The sequence below is a fragment of the Heptranchias perlo genome, chromosome 21, assembly GCF_035084215.1.
Source record: "Heptranchias perlo isolate sHepPer1 chromosome 21, sHepPer1.hap1, whole genome shotgun sequence".
Lineage (NCBI taxonomy): Eukaryota > Metazoa > Chordata > Chondrichthyes > Hexanchiformes > Hexanchidae > Heptranchias > Heptranchias perlo.
Window position 1 is genome coordinate 34,431,045 of NC_090345.1, and position 17,062 is coordinate 34,448,106.

The following is a 17,062-nucleotide window of genomic DNA, read 5'->3' on the forward strand; positions in this document are numbered from 1 at the left end:
ATTTGTGTTAATTGATAGATACTGAATAAGCTTCTTGAAGTGCATCTTTTTGCCTATACCCTTGAATGCCAGTGCTCAATAACATTGATAGCAGCTCCCCTTGGGGCTCGGTGGTCTAGATTTTCCTCCCATTGACAGAGTGGGAGGAAAAGCTGGCCCCTTAATGCGTTTATCCATTGAGTAGCTAAACCTAGATCAGAAAAGTTCCTGGTTCAATCTGCACGTGCCCACTTAGTTGATCTCAGCTGGAATTGCAGCAAGAACACTACAGTTAGCCTCAGCAACCCTGGTTTAGAGAGGAGAAAATCACCATGGGTTCCTGTTTCTCTTGTACTCCCATTTTAAAATGTTAGCTTAATTTTATAGAATCATTAATTTTGAATGAGTAAAGATAAAATTAGTATGTGGTGATTTTGTTTTCTCAATATTGTGGGAGCAACTCTTAATTGTTTTGCAGACCCAGAAGCCAAACTTAATTCAGAGAAGAGGAGCCGAGTATGCACTTACTACCATAGGAAGACACTTCGGTGCTGAAATGGCTACAGCACTGCCTTATCTCTGGGATTCTATGGTTGGACTGCTGAGGAGTCATGTAGATGTACAGAATTTCAGTATGTAGTTCTTCCAATGTACTTTCACATTCTAGTACAAATCTGTTTCATATGAGAAACTGACTTATTAATATTTTTACAGATGGAAATGTGGTACTTGAAAAAGGAGATGTTGCTGCTCAGGAATTAGTAAACTCATTACAGGTGCTAGAAATTACAGCAGCAGCAATGGGCTCTGATATCCATGCCCAGGTTTGTTGAATGCTTATTTATGCTGCAAGATAACTTAAAATGTTTTTACAAATAACTTGCATCAAACTAGCCTCAAAATATATTCAAGCTTGTATTTTTAGATTTCATTTTTTAATTACTGGCAAAGGTTGGTTAAAGACATATTTATGAAATAAACAGTATGCAGAGCATATTTGCTTGAAGCATATTTGCTTGAACTCATCTGTTGCTTGTTGGCCAGATAGCTCAATAAATAATGAGCTTCCCTATATTAATTTTGAAATTAAGATTTCCTGTTGCCTAACTATGATTTTGGTACTGCAATGCCTTTTACTTTTGAAGTATATGCTTTTAAATTCTGAACTAAAATATTGTGGACCAATTTAAACTTTTTTTTCCTTTTTAGCTGTTGCAACATCTTCCACATCTTTGCACTTGTTTACGACACCCATATACTGCAGTCAGGCATATGGCTGCTAGGTGTGTGGGTGTCATGAGTAAAATAGCTACAGTGGAAACAATGAGCATTTTTTTGGAGAAAGTTCTACCTTGGCTAGGAGCAATTGATGATAACACAAAGCAAGAGGGAGCAATTGAAGCGTTGGCCTGTATCCTTAACATTTAAATATCAATCCTGTATTATAATTATATGTGTGTTCTTCCTTAATTATTCAGCCTCCATAAACATGTGGTCGGTAAAAAAGATACTGTCCCTTTTATGACTTGCATCTTCACAACAGCTATGTGATTTCAAGAGAAAACTAGATACCCATGACCATATAATAATATATTTAAACAAGTACACTGTACTAGACCCCGTCAAAGCCTTTGAACCAAGATAATGGATTGTTCACCAAAATGTTCCAAGAGTAATACTAAACACACCCATAAGAGGCAAAAGTTGCCAATGGGATGACCATATTGGCAATGACTGATTAAGCCAGAATTTTCAAGGTGATTGGCAATTTGAGTTAATGGGTGGTTTGCATAACTTTATGCAGTACAGATATATGGGTAAAAGGGAGAGCCTGAACAGAGCAGACTTCTAAGGAGAGACCAGCTATGGATGATTAATCTAAAACTTAGTTGCAAATGGTGCTTTTTTATGTTTACTTGGATTTGAAAGGGTTTTGTTATTCCTCTTGACTCTATAAAGAAAAGTTTTTGTGTGTAGCAGGATTCTCGTTGGAAAGATGATAAGTTGACCTATCCACTGAAGCTCTTGGATGTCATGGTGGATAAATCAATGCCACCCTGTAAAACTTCTGTAAATGACTTATAATGTCAAATTGAAAAAAAATTGTCCCAGCATGATGCTTGGACCTATTAACATGCAGGTTGTATTTGCAACCTCTTCTAACTCAGCTCAAACCAGGCTGTATTTGGGTATGTGTCAAAGCTATTACTGTTTATTAATAGTTTATCCTAGGATGCATTTTTTTCAAAGCATCCATTCATCTCATTCAGAAACTGTAGAAAGAACCGTACAAACTGGTACAGGAAATGGAAAAAAAAGTGAGTGTAGTAGAGGGTGCTGTTCTGGGGATGGGGCTGAGGCCTGCTGTTGGGACAGAGTGAAAGGAGCTTTACTCTGCATGTTACATGATGTCCTGATGTGGAAGTGCTTGATGCTGGCACTAATTGTTCTAGGCACAAACTTGAACACAAAACTCTCAGAAAAAAATCTCTTGCTATATTCTCTCAATTGGGTTTGAATATGATTCTTTATAAGTTGCTGTACTTAGCATTTGAGCCAATGCACTTGTTGGAGTTAAAGTTAATTTCCTGAATATTGCAGGCATGGGTGATCTGATGTAAGAAGAGTGTGGTTCTGAAGTATTATCAGAATTTAATTTGTCACAATAAATGACCATTTTGTCTTTATATTTTCAAACATTGAGCATCATTTTTGCGTTGTCAGCGCTGAGAGCCTGGACATGCTGACAGAGCAAAATTGACTTTTTTGTATCGTGTGTGGCATATATTTAAGTACAGGTGTATCAAAACATCAATTGATAGGATGGACATGAAATCCACATTAAACTGTTGTCGCCTAGAGGGGAGGAAATCTTCTAGAAGGTTTTACTAGGTACCCCCAAATTTCATAATTACGGATTAAGTTAAAAATTACTCGTGTTTTCTGCAGGTCTCCTAATTGTGGCTGTCAGAATTGTGTTAAGGTTGGAATGAATGTTAAGATATTCCATCGGCTATTCAAATGTGTATCTTGACTATCCATGCCGACCTTGTTTTAAAAAATTTTCAGTGGGATTGATTTTTAAAAAATTGGTCTGATGTCTTAGGTGAGAGTGATGAGGAAAAAATTCCTTAACGAGGTTTTATAGGTATAATGGAGCAACTTGACGTAGATATCATCCCTTATATAGTCCTACTGGTGGTACCTGTACTGGGCAGGATGAGTGACCAAACAGACAGTGTGCGGTTCATGGCTACCCAGTGCTTTGCAACACTGATTAGGTTAATGCCACTTGAGGTAAGTTTTGAAAAGTTGTATTTTTGGCAGCTCTTAATACAAATGCATGCAACACAGAACAAATAAGATCATTCGGTCCAGTGCAGTCTGGCCGTCAAGTGAATTGCGTTACCTAAAATAACATAAGGTATCCATTTGTAATTAATTCAAAGTAATTTGCTTTCAAATTGAAGTGAATTTATTTTGCGTTGTGATATATTGCACAATGGTATGCATGGAGATTAAGTTATGCATGTGTGACGTTTTGGATTATTTACAGGTAAAAAGCCAGAATTCTAAAATAAAAATTCATAATTCTGGAAATATGTAGCAGGAACATCAGCTTCTGTGAAGGGAAAAGATAGTTTGATGTTTTGGGTGTAAATCCATGTCTTTTTACAGGTGCTAACCGAGCTACTGTGTATTCCTAGCATTTTTTGTTTTGTTTTGGATTATTTGTTCTGCATCCAGAATTCACTCTTAGCTGGGCAACATAGGGAGATTCTTCCTCCACATAGCATGAGCAAAGATTAAACAGTATAAATGCAAGAGCATTGACATCTATTATTTGCCCCTCTACCCAATCCAGCTGAAGGCTTTTTTTTTCTCCAGCTACTTGCCTTGCTTTCAGTGCTGCTGTTCAAGCTGAATGTTTTTCTTGGTGCAAAACAGCATGTGCCTGTGGCCTATAAGCTTAAATATTTTGTTTGTAACTTTTTGAGTTCAATGCGTTTTTGGTATATTTGCTAACTACAAGCTTCAAAATCTATATCAACTGCTTGATGGTCTTCCCTGTAATCTGTCACAATCCATGCCATCTCTTAGATTGTGACTTGTGTAATGCAATTTTGTGAACATTTAAAACAAAAAATGGCTTGTAAAGCTCATGCTGTCTAGAATGGCTGCTGTCACGGCTTCTGTTAATTGCAAAAAGCATGTCAAAATGGCCCACCAATCTTCAATTTCCACAAATGCAGTGTTTTGATGCCTTTGATTTCATATTGTAGGGGCTAGCCTAAGTGATAGGAATGGTTATACCGTTCATTACCATCCAAAGTGATTTAAGGTATTCATTCTGAATGGAGTGAAGTCCATATTGGTCATTAAAGAAGTATCAGTGTACAGTACTAAAGCAGTTTATGTCTTCCCATCCTTGGGCAGCTGTCTATTGATTATTGTAGGGTGAAGTTACGAAAGTTCCTGAGTAATCCTTTAGGGTTAGGTATACAAGACAAACGTTTTATAAAGAGTTTAGCTTCAGTGGTAGCTAATTTTCACAGGAAGTCTGTGCCATCTAGAGTGAGAAAGATGTACAGGATTTTTTAGTACCAGTTTACCAACCTTACAACTAAATCTTATTTCAAAATGAGCTTCAACAAGAATGATAAGCTGTTTTAGGTAAGAATCCCAGATACCTCCAGCCTAAGGGGAGATGCTCTAGAGGCCTGCATTACCTGGTTAGCAAACTAGTGTCAGGCTTCAACTCAAGAATACATTCTGATTGTTCTTGTTGTTTTCGTATCTTCACATTCTTCCCTTGGACAATAGTATGCAGTAGTGGAAGGATTCACCGGCTGATTTTTTTATTCATACATGGAATGTGGGCGTCACTGGCAAGGCCAGAATTTATTGCCCATCCCTAATTGCCCTTGAGAAAGTGGTGGTGAGCTGCTGTCTTGAACCGCCGTAGTCCATGTGGTGAAGGTTCTACCACAGTGCTGTTAGGTAGGAAGTTCCAGGGTTTTGACCCAGCGACGATGAAGGAACGGCGATATATTTCCAAGTCAGAATGGTGTGTGACTTGGAGGGAAACGTGCAGATGGTGGTGTTCCCATGTGCCTGCTGCCCTTGACCTTCTAGGTGGTAGAGATTGCGGGTTTGGGAGGTGCTGTCGAAGAAGCCTTGGCGAGTTGCTGCAGTGCATCTTGTAGATGGTACACGGTGCACAGGTGGTGGAGGGAGTGAGTGTTTAAGGTGGTGGATGTGGGGCCAATCGAGCAGGCTGCTTTGTCCTGGATGGTGTCAAGCTTTTTGAGTGTTGCTGGAGCTGCACTCATCCAAGTAAGTGGATAGTATTCCATCACACTCCTGACTTGTGCCTTGTAGATGGTGGAAAGGCTTTGGGGAATCAGGAGGTGAGTCACTCACAACAGAATACCCAGCCTCTGACCTGCTGTTGTAGCCATGTTATTTATGTGGCTGGTCAATGTTAACCCCCAGGATGTTGATGATGGGGGAATTCGGCAATGCTAATGCTGTTGAATGTCAAAGGGAGGTGGTTAGACCCCTCTCTTGTTGGAGATTGTCATTGCCTGGCACTTGTCTGGCACGAATGTTACTTGCCACTTATCAGCCCAAGCCTGGATGTTGTCCAGGTCTAATTAAAATTAACAGTCTGACATGTCGCAATGTGAACACTCCTATCACACCCGTAACCATCTTTATACCAGCCGATAGGGTGGTTAAGCTTGTACAGCGGGAGGGATTCATAAGCTCCCACAACCCATAAGATGAGGGAGGGCCATCCACACCCTCCAGACATGAGTATCCCACTGGATGTCATCCCAGAATTTAGAGCCTGAGCTCAGGTCTCCACTCGCTAGGACTGTCTGGAGCGGGGTTCGAAGCATGCACTTTCTAACTCTGAAACTGGAATGCTACCACTAAGCCAAAGGTTCGCTCCGCTGTATTTGTTGCCAATGATAAATGTAAATAGCCATGCTGCAGCTTCAGGAGACTTGAAATACCTCATGCATGAGCACTACTTCATGAATGCTGATATATTGCTTCTTTGCAGATTTTTTCAATCTGCAGGATGATTACAGTCTAATCTTTGGAGATGTCCTTTGAAGACTAAATGCTGAGGCATCCTTTCATGGTTTTCTACAGAGCTTTAGCTTCAGCATCCAAGAACGGACTCATAAACCAGCTATTAAGCCTTTTGGGCAGCTTGTTATACCTCTGAAACCCAGACCACAGAATGAAGCTAGATCCAAGGCAACCTCAATCTTGCCATTTGGTGAGCAATGGAAGGCCTAGTAAGAGAATGGCTAATAAGCTTTTAAGTTGATAAATGAACATTGCCATAGATTCCCTTCAAAAATTTGGGGCATTTTATACCATCTTTCATGTTATGGAGTTCACCTCCCACCCCTTAAAGGCAACTTGTGTTCCTATGTAGCATTTTATGGCCAGGCGAAGTGTGCCTGTTTTGTTTTTTGTTACTTTATCTCGCACCTTTCCCGAACTCCAGCCCACCCCCCTCTCCCCCAAAAAAATAAAAAGTGTTTTGGAGATATAGACATAAAGATGTTAACTTTTACATAGCCATAGGTAAATCACAGAACTTTTCCCCAGTTCCAAGTGGTGGGGTGTATAGTACCATTATCGGGTTACAACCAAATGCATAGTACCATTGCTCGGGTACAGACTATTTTAATTGCCAGTTTTTTAATGTTGTAGCTAAACAGCCATCAAGTTTACACTGTGTGAGGAGACAAAAGCTGTTGTCACTCATCAATACCTCCTAGTTGACCTGAATAAGTAATATTAGAAGCCTACCCTATTAAAATCAGATTCCACAATATCTTTGTTCTGTTGTCTATGCTAAATGAATGTTTTAGTACTGTATCTTTAAGGTTAGCTCACAGAAATATAAGTAAAATCTATAAATGAACCTTAATCATTTTTGTAACCCCATAGTCAATTAATTGAGGGTTCCGTTACATACCACAAAGATGTTACCACGATAACTGGAAAATAAGAGTACAGAATCCCCTTTTAGATGTTTTTTATTTTACATTGGGAATGTTTTTTTACCTTTTGAAAGAGGGGCAGTTTCACCATTGAAAGTTGGTGATCTAACATCTTACATATACATTTTTTTTGCAGGGTGGGGGCAGATTTTATGTCATGAAAGTGCGGAAATTAATGTTGGTGAATAGAATACCTTTTCAATTTTGGGTGCCCAGCGCTGGCGTAAAGCTCGCCAATTTCTGTCATAGTATGCCTAGATACAAAGTAAAACTCCCTTTGCTTTGACCCAACAAATATACCCTAGCCCCAATCTTGAAATAACATCACTTAATATACTAGTATGAATATTACCAGTCATCCTTGTAGATTTCTCTTTTGCAAAATTAGTGGGCCAGTTTTGTACTATGGGCTCATGCCCTCTAGGTACTGAGGTGAAACTGCCAAAACTCATTACATTCTCAACCAGCAGAGAGATCATTCAAAGATTGGCTTGCACAGAGTGCTTGACAGTAACCATTTTCTGAACTGCTTTATAGCCTAGTAATATTGCCCTTTCCAGAATGCCTTGTATGAAAGAGAAGCAACAGCTTGCATCCGAATTTTCCTACAACATAACTGTATATAATTTGGGACATTTATTAGAGCATAATGTTCGTGTGAAAACTATTTTCTTTTTTCTTAGAATGCCTACAACATGCACTGTTGCTTTTAACATCAGTAGCTAGGAGATGCGTATAAATGGCCTGGGGTAATTCATTCTGGATTTTCTTCTCTTTCCATCTTTCTATGAGGGACTATATAGCCTCTAATCATTGTATCACTCTGGCTGGGGAAATTGGTGTAAACACCATCACGGTGCTGTGAGGTCTCTCCTCAGGTTTTTAACCCATATAGTAATATGCATTATGCTGACCGTATAAAGTTTGTTCTGTAAGGCAACTGTATCTCCATTTTCCTGAAAGTGCTTATTTTATATCCATTGTAACCTCATTGCAATGTTTGCCTTTTGTTCTGGATGGGGGAAGAGTAATGAAAATGTTGAAAGCACCTAAATACGTGATGATCTCTAGGAAATTCAATTTACAATTTAATGTAGGGCAATGTGGAAGCCAGTTTGTGCACAGCAAGGTCCCGCAAACAGCAATGAGGTAATGACCTAGTAATGTTGGTTAAAGGATAAATATTGGCCAGTACACTGGGGAGAACTTCCCTCAGTACTGCACTGAAGTGTCAGCCTAGATTATGTGCTCAAGTCTCTGGAGTGGGACTTGAACCCACAACCACCTGGCTCAGAGGAGAGAGTGCTACTACTGAGGCAAAATTGTCACCTATGTAAGATTGTTACAGCCAACAGACAGGATACTTCTATTTCATGAATTGACTTAAGTTAGCTCAGGTCCCAGAGATGAGAGTCAAGGTTTAACCCATTGCATTGCTCAGTTCTCCATAAATTTACACATAATTTGGTTCAAGTGTTCAGATGATTAAAAGATTAAATTCATGATCCCCCAAGTGCATCATATCTTATACATCAGGCATAAAGTAATATCACATGTGTATTGTTAGTGCATTTTTATTGTGCATGCTGATCTTTCCTTGCCTTTTTATTGTATTTACTGACCTTTCCCTATGTAGCTCTGAAGGAATGATACATTTGCGACTTCAGTTCCGCTATGGTACGCATGATACAAATCCTAAACCACACTCAATTTTATAGGCTGGCATTCCAGATCCACCAAATATGTCGGAAGAATTGATTAAACAGAAAGCAAGAGAGCGCCATTTTTTGGAACAGTTATTAGATGGGACAAAGTTGGAAAATTACAAAATTCCTGTTTCTATCAAAGCTGAACTCAGAAAATATCAGCAGGTAGGTAATATCTATATTATCAAATGATTATTCTTGAGAATAAAGTTCTTAATGGGGGCATTTCAAACAGTTCATATAATAGGTATTTCTGGAGGTAATTTTGTGAAATTCTACAAACTTTAGATTTTGGGCTGTGAACTTGTGTTATCTAATACATCATTAATCTTGCATTTAGTATCTTAAATCAGTAAGAGAAGTTATATGTCAGAATGTTTATTTAACATTATATAAATATGTTGTTGTCATTAAAGGATGGTGTAAACTGGTTGGCATTTCTGAACAAATATAAGCTCCATGGCATTCTGTGTGATGATATGGGGCTGGGAAAGACTTTGCAATCTATATGCATCCTTGCAGGAGATCATTACCTCAGGTAATATTATGGAAATCATTCACTGTGTCTTTGTTAAAATCCTATTGTTGACTTGGTGGGAAACTAGTATAACAGTGACCACCTTCTGTATTTTCACAGGGCTCAGGAATACACAAAAACTCAGTCAGAAGATTGTTCACCTCTACCTTCTTTAGTAGTATGTCCTCCAACACTAACAGGCCATTGGATCGATGAAGTTGGGAAATTCTGTTCTAAAGAAATATTGCATCCTTTGCACTATACAGGACCTCCCACTGAGAGGGCTAGGTAAGTTCTGATTTGTTACAGCACAAAAACTGAGCTTCATCGCTGTAGTAATTATTAATCCATATAATGTGCTTGTAGTGACAAATATGTTATCTACAAAATCGAACCTGTATTTGCTATTATTCAATTGAATTGTGCATTCCAAATTGGATGTGAGCAAAGCAAAATTTGCTTACGGGTTAGGTCTCATGCTGCGTTGAACACGTGCTGGTGTAAAGCAGTGGCAAGAACTCTCTTCCTGATTTCATCTTTCTCCTTTCTACCACAATCTATACCTAGTAAATTTTAGTAGCTCTGTTTATGATGTATTTCTTTACCATCTGATTTATATATGCATGTTTTTTTTTTAAAAAGAGCTGAGCTACCCAGCATTGTAAGTGACCAACTCCATTCAGTTCACCTTCATGGATTCAGTTGCAGAGGCAAGCTTATGGCATCAACTCTCAGCATAGATGAGGCTTAATATCTTCTGTGAATTACTAAATACAATGACTGAGAATTTTATGTTCTGTCTCTCTTTTCTTCCCCCTCCCCCCCACCCCCCCCATTGTCCCCCCAAGTGAACTAACATTGCATTGCGGATCAGAAAATACATTTTACAACATCTATATTAATGAGAGTTTGTATTGTATCTTGTGTTTCAGATTGCAGCACCTTGTGAAAAAACACAACCTTGTTGTGGCATCATATGATGTTGTTCGAAATGACATTGACTTTTTCAAGTAGGTATATGTTTGGCCTGACTCGCAACAAGTAGTATTCTACTGTGACCATTACTAAGTTGTGCTTTCTGTCTTACTTAGCCATTTAAATTTAGATTTGTTTTCATTAGTTTATATTCCAGCAGAAATGGATACTCAGCATGTAACATTGATTGTCCTTTTGTTTTCAGAAACATCAAATGGAGCTATTGTATTCTTGATGAAGGCCATGTCATCAAGAATGGCAAGACAAAACTATCAAAGGCAGTTAAGCAGCTGACCGCAAGCTACAGGTTGATTCTGTCTGGGACACCAATACAGGTATTTATCTTTGTAATGTTAGAGAATTTACAATCTAATGATGGCACAATCTGTTGAATTGGAAAAGGAACATAAATCACCGAGTGGATGATGTAGAATGAGAGAGAATTTGTCAGCGGGTCCACTTGATGAAAGACACAAATGCAATTGATGCACTGGCCAGGCAGCATCAAATGGATGTCTCTAAGGCTAAGGCATGTTGGCTTGCATGGACAAAGGCATTATTGTGCATATTTTCGATATTGCCTGAAAATTGGGTCATTATGAAAATAAATCCACTTTCTGGAATGACTGATCTTGAGATTCCAGAGGACCTGGCAACTTGCCCTTTGGGAATTGCAATACCTCAAGACACCTGAAAACCAGTGGGCACCCTATGAAACATGTATTTGTACACATACATGTGACTATGAACTGCTTTGAGATGTCAACTGTTAGTGTAATGCTCTGGTCGTTTTGAGAAGCTATTGAGGCATACAAATCACATGTACGATACATGTACATCTCAGGCTAGATATTTTCCTGACTACATGGAGCTCACTCCCTCAAGTTTAATTTTACGAAGGTTTGGCAGGGGTCCCCACTACCTTTAGCTTGATGGCTACAATCCAAAGTAGAATTTTCTCGAGCAGCTCGTTATCACCAGGATGAAGCATGATAGCGGGACAGTTCCCAGTATTTATCTCCACACAGTGATGCAGAAACTATTTAAAAAATGAAGATATTTTAAATATTGTGTAGAGTCTCTTTCAAATAGGTAAAACAGTAAAAGTTCCCTACCTTCTAGGTGAGCAATCTACTTTCTTGTTGATGGATTAGATGATATTAGCACTTTCAAATAATGGCCAAACTAAGAAAACAAAATTAGGAAATTACTTCTGTAAGTGCAAAACAGAAGGCAGAGTTCAAGCATTTTCTGTCTTTTATTTGTGGCGGTATTAGTTAGTTTCCAGCTAAGCAGGAGAGCAAGTTGGCTCTGGTCCTTTGATTCTATTGATTGCAGCCGGCGATATCCCTTTAAGACAAAACTGTCAGATCGCCGGCAAATCAGGAAGAGCAAGTTCTGGATTTCCGTGTTTGCCTTCCCATGTGCAGTCACCGGAACTTGCTCTTTGATTTCGCCACTAATGACGGTGAGTGTTGTTGGGCTCACCGTTATTTTGAAAGCAATTTCCAGCCCATGGTAAAAAGATGATTCTACAAAAATGAATTTAGATAAAAGGAAATGCCAGATTTAGCTATGGATGTGCAAAATAAAGACACTTGAGAAGTCTTTGCATCCAGCTTCTCAGGTGCAGTAGTACACAAAAGCTTCAATTTTAATTTCTTGCTGCAGGTCAAATGGATTTCAAAGTCATTTCAGTGTTTTATCATTTCAGAATAAATACAGTAATCACTGGACAGTACATTGTCATCTACCAATTAGAATATGTTACTTAGTCTCAAATTATTGGATGAATTGGAAGTATATGTTTCAAAAATTTGAACTTCTGAAAATTCTATATAAATACATGGAATATTCAATTTGTCTCAATGCAGAACAATGTCTTGGAACTATGGTCATTGTTTGACTTCCTAATGCCAGGATTTTTGGGTACCGAGCGACAGTTTGCAGCTCGTTATGGAAAGCCGATATTAGCTAGCAGAGATGCTAGGAGTTCTTCAAGGGAGCAGGAAGCAGGTAAGATAACATGAACCCAATTAAATGCAAAATTTGATGCATGGTAATGCATAATTCACATTTGTTTCTGTGTGTAGGTAATTTTAGTACCTGTAGAAGTTTTGTTTGGGAAATTTATTGCCCATTTGTCAAAATGCAGTAGTACAATCCAAAAACTATTTCAGGTTATTTGCTACATTGGGCTGGATTTTGCTGTAAAAATAATGATTAGGCTAACAGCGCTCATGTGCAAATCGGACAGTAACTTAAATTAACATAAGAACGTAAGAAATAGGAGCAGGGGTAGGCCATATGGCCCCTCGAGTCTGCTCTGCCATTCACTCAGATCATGGCTGATGTTCAACCTCAACTCCGCTTTCCCGCTCGATCCCCATATCCCTTGATTCCCCTAGTGTCCAAAAATTTATCTATCTCAGCCTTGAATATACTCAATGACTCAGCATCCACAGCCCTCTGGGATAGAGAATTCCAAAAATTCACAATCCTTTGAATGAAGAGATGTCTCCTCAGCTCAGTCTTAAATGGCCGACCCCTTATCCTGGGACTATGCCCTCTAGTTCTAGACTCTCCAGCCATGGGAAACTACCTCTCAGCCTCTATCCTGTCAAGCCCCCTCAGAATCTTGTATGTTTCAATGAGATCACCTCTCAATCTTCTAAATTCCAGAGAGTATAGGCCCATTCTACTCCACCTCTCCTCATAGGACAACCCTCTTATCCCAGGAATTAATCTAGTGAACCTTCGTTGCACTGCCTCTAAGGCAAGTATATCCTTCCTTAGATAAGGAGACCAAAACTGTACACAGTACTCCAGGTGAGGTCTCAACAAAGCCCTGTACAATTGTAGTAAGACTTCCTTACTCCAACCCCCTTGCAATAAAGGCCAACATGCCATTTGCCTTCCTAATTGCTAGCTGTACCTGCATCCTAACTTTTTGTGTTTCTTGTACCAGGACACCCAAGTCTCTCTGGACACTAACATTTAATAGTTTCTCACCATTTAAAAAATATTCTGTTTTTTCTATTCTTCCTACCAAAGTGAATAACCTCACATTTCCCCACAATATACTCCGTCTGCCACCTTCTTGCCCACTCACTTAACCTGTCTATATCCCTTTGCAGACTCTTTGTGTCCTCCTCACAGCTTCCTTTCCCACCTAGCTTTGTATCATCAGCAAACTTGGATACACTATACTTGGTCCCTCCATCCAACTCATTAGTATAGATTGTAAATAGCTGAGGTCCAAGCACTGATTCTTGCGGTACCCCACTAATTACAGCCTGCCTACCTGAAAATGACCCATTTATCCCTACTCCGTTTTCTGTCCGTTAAGCAATCCTCTATCCTTGCTAATATGTTACCCCCAACCCCATGAGCCCTTATCTTGCATAACAACCTTTTATGTGGCACCTTATCGAATGCCTTTGGAAAATCCAAATTTACTACATCCACTGGTTCCCCTTTATCTACCCTGCTAGCTACATCCTCAAAAAACTCTAATAAATTTGTCAAACATGATTTCCCTTTCATAAAACCATGTTGACTCTGCCTAATCATATTATGATGTTCTTAGTGCCCTGTTACCACTTCCATTTTTAAAAAAAGTTTAACTTTTTCTTTCTATCTCTTGTCTCTTAATTCAATCTTTCTAACCCTCTCTCTATTTCGCTTTCTGTACCTGATTTGACATTGAATTCACTATTCTAACTTACACTTCCGGGTTCTGACTCTGCTGTTATTAACAGTGCTTCAATCTGATTGGTTAAGGAGATACACAGCAGCTTGCCCTATTCACACAGGTCCCAGAAGCCCAGGAGAGGGCGAGTGCCTTTTGGATCTCTAATTTCCAGGAACTTCCCATGCAACAGCTCATAGAACATCTATGGGCAACTGCAAGTCTAAGCTGTTCGTTCGCCGCTCGCAGCAGAAACAGGCCCCGTTATTTTCTGGTGGCTCACAATTGTAATTATTCATATATTGTGTAAAATATGGCAATACACTTTATAATTACTTTCGGCATGAAAATGGTTTTACAAAATTCCCTTCCATGATTTTAATCCTTAGAATGCTAGCAGGTTCGGAGAAATTCCTGTCTCCCTGGACCAAATGTTTTTGTAAGTGTTCAGCTGACTCACTGAAACACCGAAGCATTAATTGTAAACTTCTATAGTAAACACAAAATACAATTTTAGTTAAAAATGTTGGGCCAGATTTTGCTGTAGCAGGGCATCTATAGGCATCTGCGTAGGTTAGTCTTGCCCCTGCACCCTTCAGCTCATAAAAAGTTTGCCCACTAAGTTGCTGAAAGTGCTAACTGATAACGACGCAGTGAGGGAAGCAGGGCTTCTGGGACCTGAGTGAACAGAGTAACCAACAGGGTATCTCCTTAACCAATGAGATTTAAGGAATAGGAAATAAACAGCGGAAGGACTGAGAGGAGGGTGAATTGAAGGGGGCAATTTCAATGTTAAGTCAGGTATAGAAAGAGAAATAAAGAGAGGGAAAGAAAGATTGGATTAAGAGAGAGGAAAAAAAAGAGACAGAAAGGAAAATAAGAAAAAAATGTCAAGTTTAAAATTTGACATTTTTAAAATCTCCTAGAACAATTCACAACCTGAAGGAATTGGACTCCACACTTTTATAATAGTTAATTTTCAGTGCTGGAGAGGTTGATTGGCAGTCATTACCACTTATCACATCGTTAAGAGTACTTACGCATGTAATTACTAGCCCTAATTATCTGCGGCAGGTTTAGTTCGTATCTACCACGCAAGTACAGCAACTTCACAACATTCAGTGCACGTCGATGGTGAAGCAGACAGTGAGGTGCTGTTTTCGTGAAACTAACGGTGGAACGGCGTAACTCAGACAGCAGCTTTTGGATATTGGCATTTAACGCATTCGCCTGAAGTTGCTGTACCATTTACACATAAATAACAGGGAGTGCCATTAAGCTCATTGTTATTTTGGCAGCAAAATCTGGCCTGTTAATTCTCATTGTCATCCCTTTTCTTCATTTCTTTCCCATTCTGCATTTGTAACTTTTTGTACCTAATCTAACTTAACCTATATTTTCTATTTGTTAAGACTAATCTAACTTCCTGTACTTGCTTTCTCCCTTCTGCTCCCACATATATTTTGGAGGTCAGAACACTGTTTTATTTTTCATTCGCTGAAAACCAGCTTTAGCCAGAATATAAAGATTTGAACTGGTAATTCATATTTGATATGCAACAAGTCACTGATTTAGAGGTAGATCCTGATTCTTCCAAAGAGATATCCAAAGAATTAGCTATTTTGAGAGTACAGGGCGTAAGTTCAGGGTGCATATGAAATGAGAACTTTATTCACACATTGGGTTGAAGTCCCATCCATGAATGATTTACACTGTTTAGCATGACATTGGGGCAGCATCTTGTTTACTTTTCGGACTGTTCTTTTTCCAAGGTGGGTAACATTAACATTATGTACACTTTAAACCTCACCCATAATCTGCAGTTATTCTGCTTGTTTGGAGCGGGAGGGGTGCAATCTGCAACCCAGGGAATCTGACTCCACAAGCGATCAAGCTCAGAATTTGCAGTCAAAGCTAGTAAAGACCTTTTTTTTCCAAGTAAACACCTCCCTGGAGAGCAAGTAGAAATAGTACTAAAGTGTTCCAAGAAACACTGGTTGAGACTCCAAGTGATCCTAGTGTGGCTTCAAATATGACTTGAAGAGGAAGCATCATATCTGCATTCATAACAATCATGAAAGGACAAGGACCTGATAGATGGCGCCGTTAGCTAGTCATGCGTCCACTTCCTAGCAGCATTTTACTGTTATAAATGCACCTATCATTGATAAGTTTCCCAGTGGGAGAAGCGTAGCAATAAAATGAAGCGCACATAAGTGTCTCATTTGCCAAAGCATACTGGAACATAAAAATTTACCAATAAAGTTGTGACGGTAAATATTTTCACTTGAAGTGGTTCTGCAATGTCCTGGCATTTCGTATTCTGGAATCTAACCCTGCATTTAGCATGTTTCAGAGTACTATGGGTAGTGGAGAAACACGTTTCATGCATGTACAATTTTCTAATTCTTAATCATTGCAGGCATTTCAATTTTCTGGGATGAACTGTCCTTGCTGGCCGTGGAAGATTTGTACATACCATAATAGTTCAAATCGCTGCTGGAGTCAGCTGTTTGTCCCCAGTATGTTGGAGTTGGTACTATGTCGCTGCAGGCACTAGCAATGCTTCATTACTATTATAGTGCTGCTCCAGTTCTTTAATTTTTTTTATAAAAGGACATTAAACTATTTATGACAAAGACAAGTAGACAGTAATAGCTCTATTAAGGGATTAACTAACAGCTTTTAATTAAATGCAACTATGCAGCAGGAAATGCACAAAAGCATATCCTGTAATTCGACATTTTGAATTTTACTATACTTGAAATGTCCTAAAGAGATCATGCTTTAACATTATATAAAAATGTCGCTCCTATAATTTGCAAAATAGTTAATAAAGCATTTGAGCAGTTAATAAGGTTATTCTTGGTTTTAAAAGTTACTATTTCTGTGTGCAATCCTTGGTACCAGGTAATTCTGGTTAACAGGTCTGCCATTTTCACTATTGATATGCAGCATACGTATAGTCCTGCCCTGCTGCATTCTTGCCTTTTTTCCTGAACAGTGCATGGTGTGAGATCAGATCTGATGGGCACACTGTTGCCTAGTACCAAGTGTCTCTTGCAAATGGGTTGTGGAAAGAGATGGAGATATTGGTTCGAATTGGACTAGCAAAGTTTTTTGAAATTTGTTTTTTCAAAAATTGCCCTTGACAACATAATGG

General features: G+C 39.0%; 1 protein-coding gene across 3 annotated transcripts in view; it reads left to right on the forward strand.

The window, feature by feature from the left end:
• The window catches only part of btaf1 (BTAF1 RNA polymerase II, B-TFIID transcription factor-associated), a 117,714-nt gene that overhangs the window by 77,005 nt on the left and 23,647 nt on the right, over positions 1-17,062 (forward strand). For 2 of the 3 annotated variants that reach the window (XM_068002437.1, XM_068002438.1), the window contains exons 22-31: positions 458-611; positions 694-803; positions 1,189-1,390; positions 3,128-3,276; positions 8,729-8,881; positions 9,133-9,254; positions 9,354-9,521; positions 10,166-10,243; positions 10,414-10,543; positions 12,083-12,224. In XM_068002437.1, coding sequence (XP_067858538.1) covers positions 458-611; positions 694-803; positions 1,189-1,390; positions 3,128-3,276; positions 8,729-8,881; positions 9,133-9,254; positions 9,354-9,521; positions 10,166-10,243; positions 10,414-10,543; positions 12,083-12,224 — 1,408 coding nt within the window. The remainder of the gene's footprint in view (positions 1-457; positions 612-693; positions 804-1,188; positions 1,391-3,127; positions 3,277-8,728; positions 8,882-9,132; positions 9,255-9,353; positions 9,522-10,165; positions 10,244-10,413; positions 10,544-12,082; positions 12,225-17,062) is intronic. The other variant, XM_068002439.1, reaches the window with a different exon arrangement.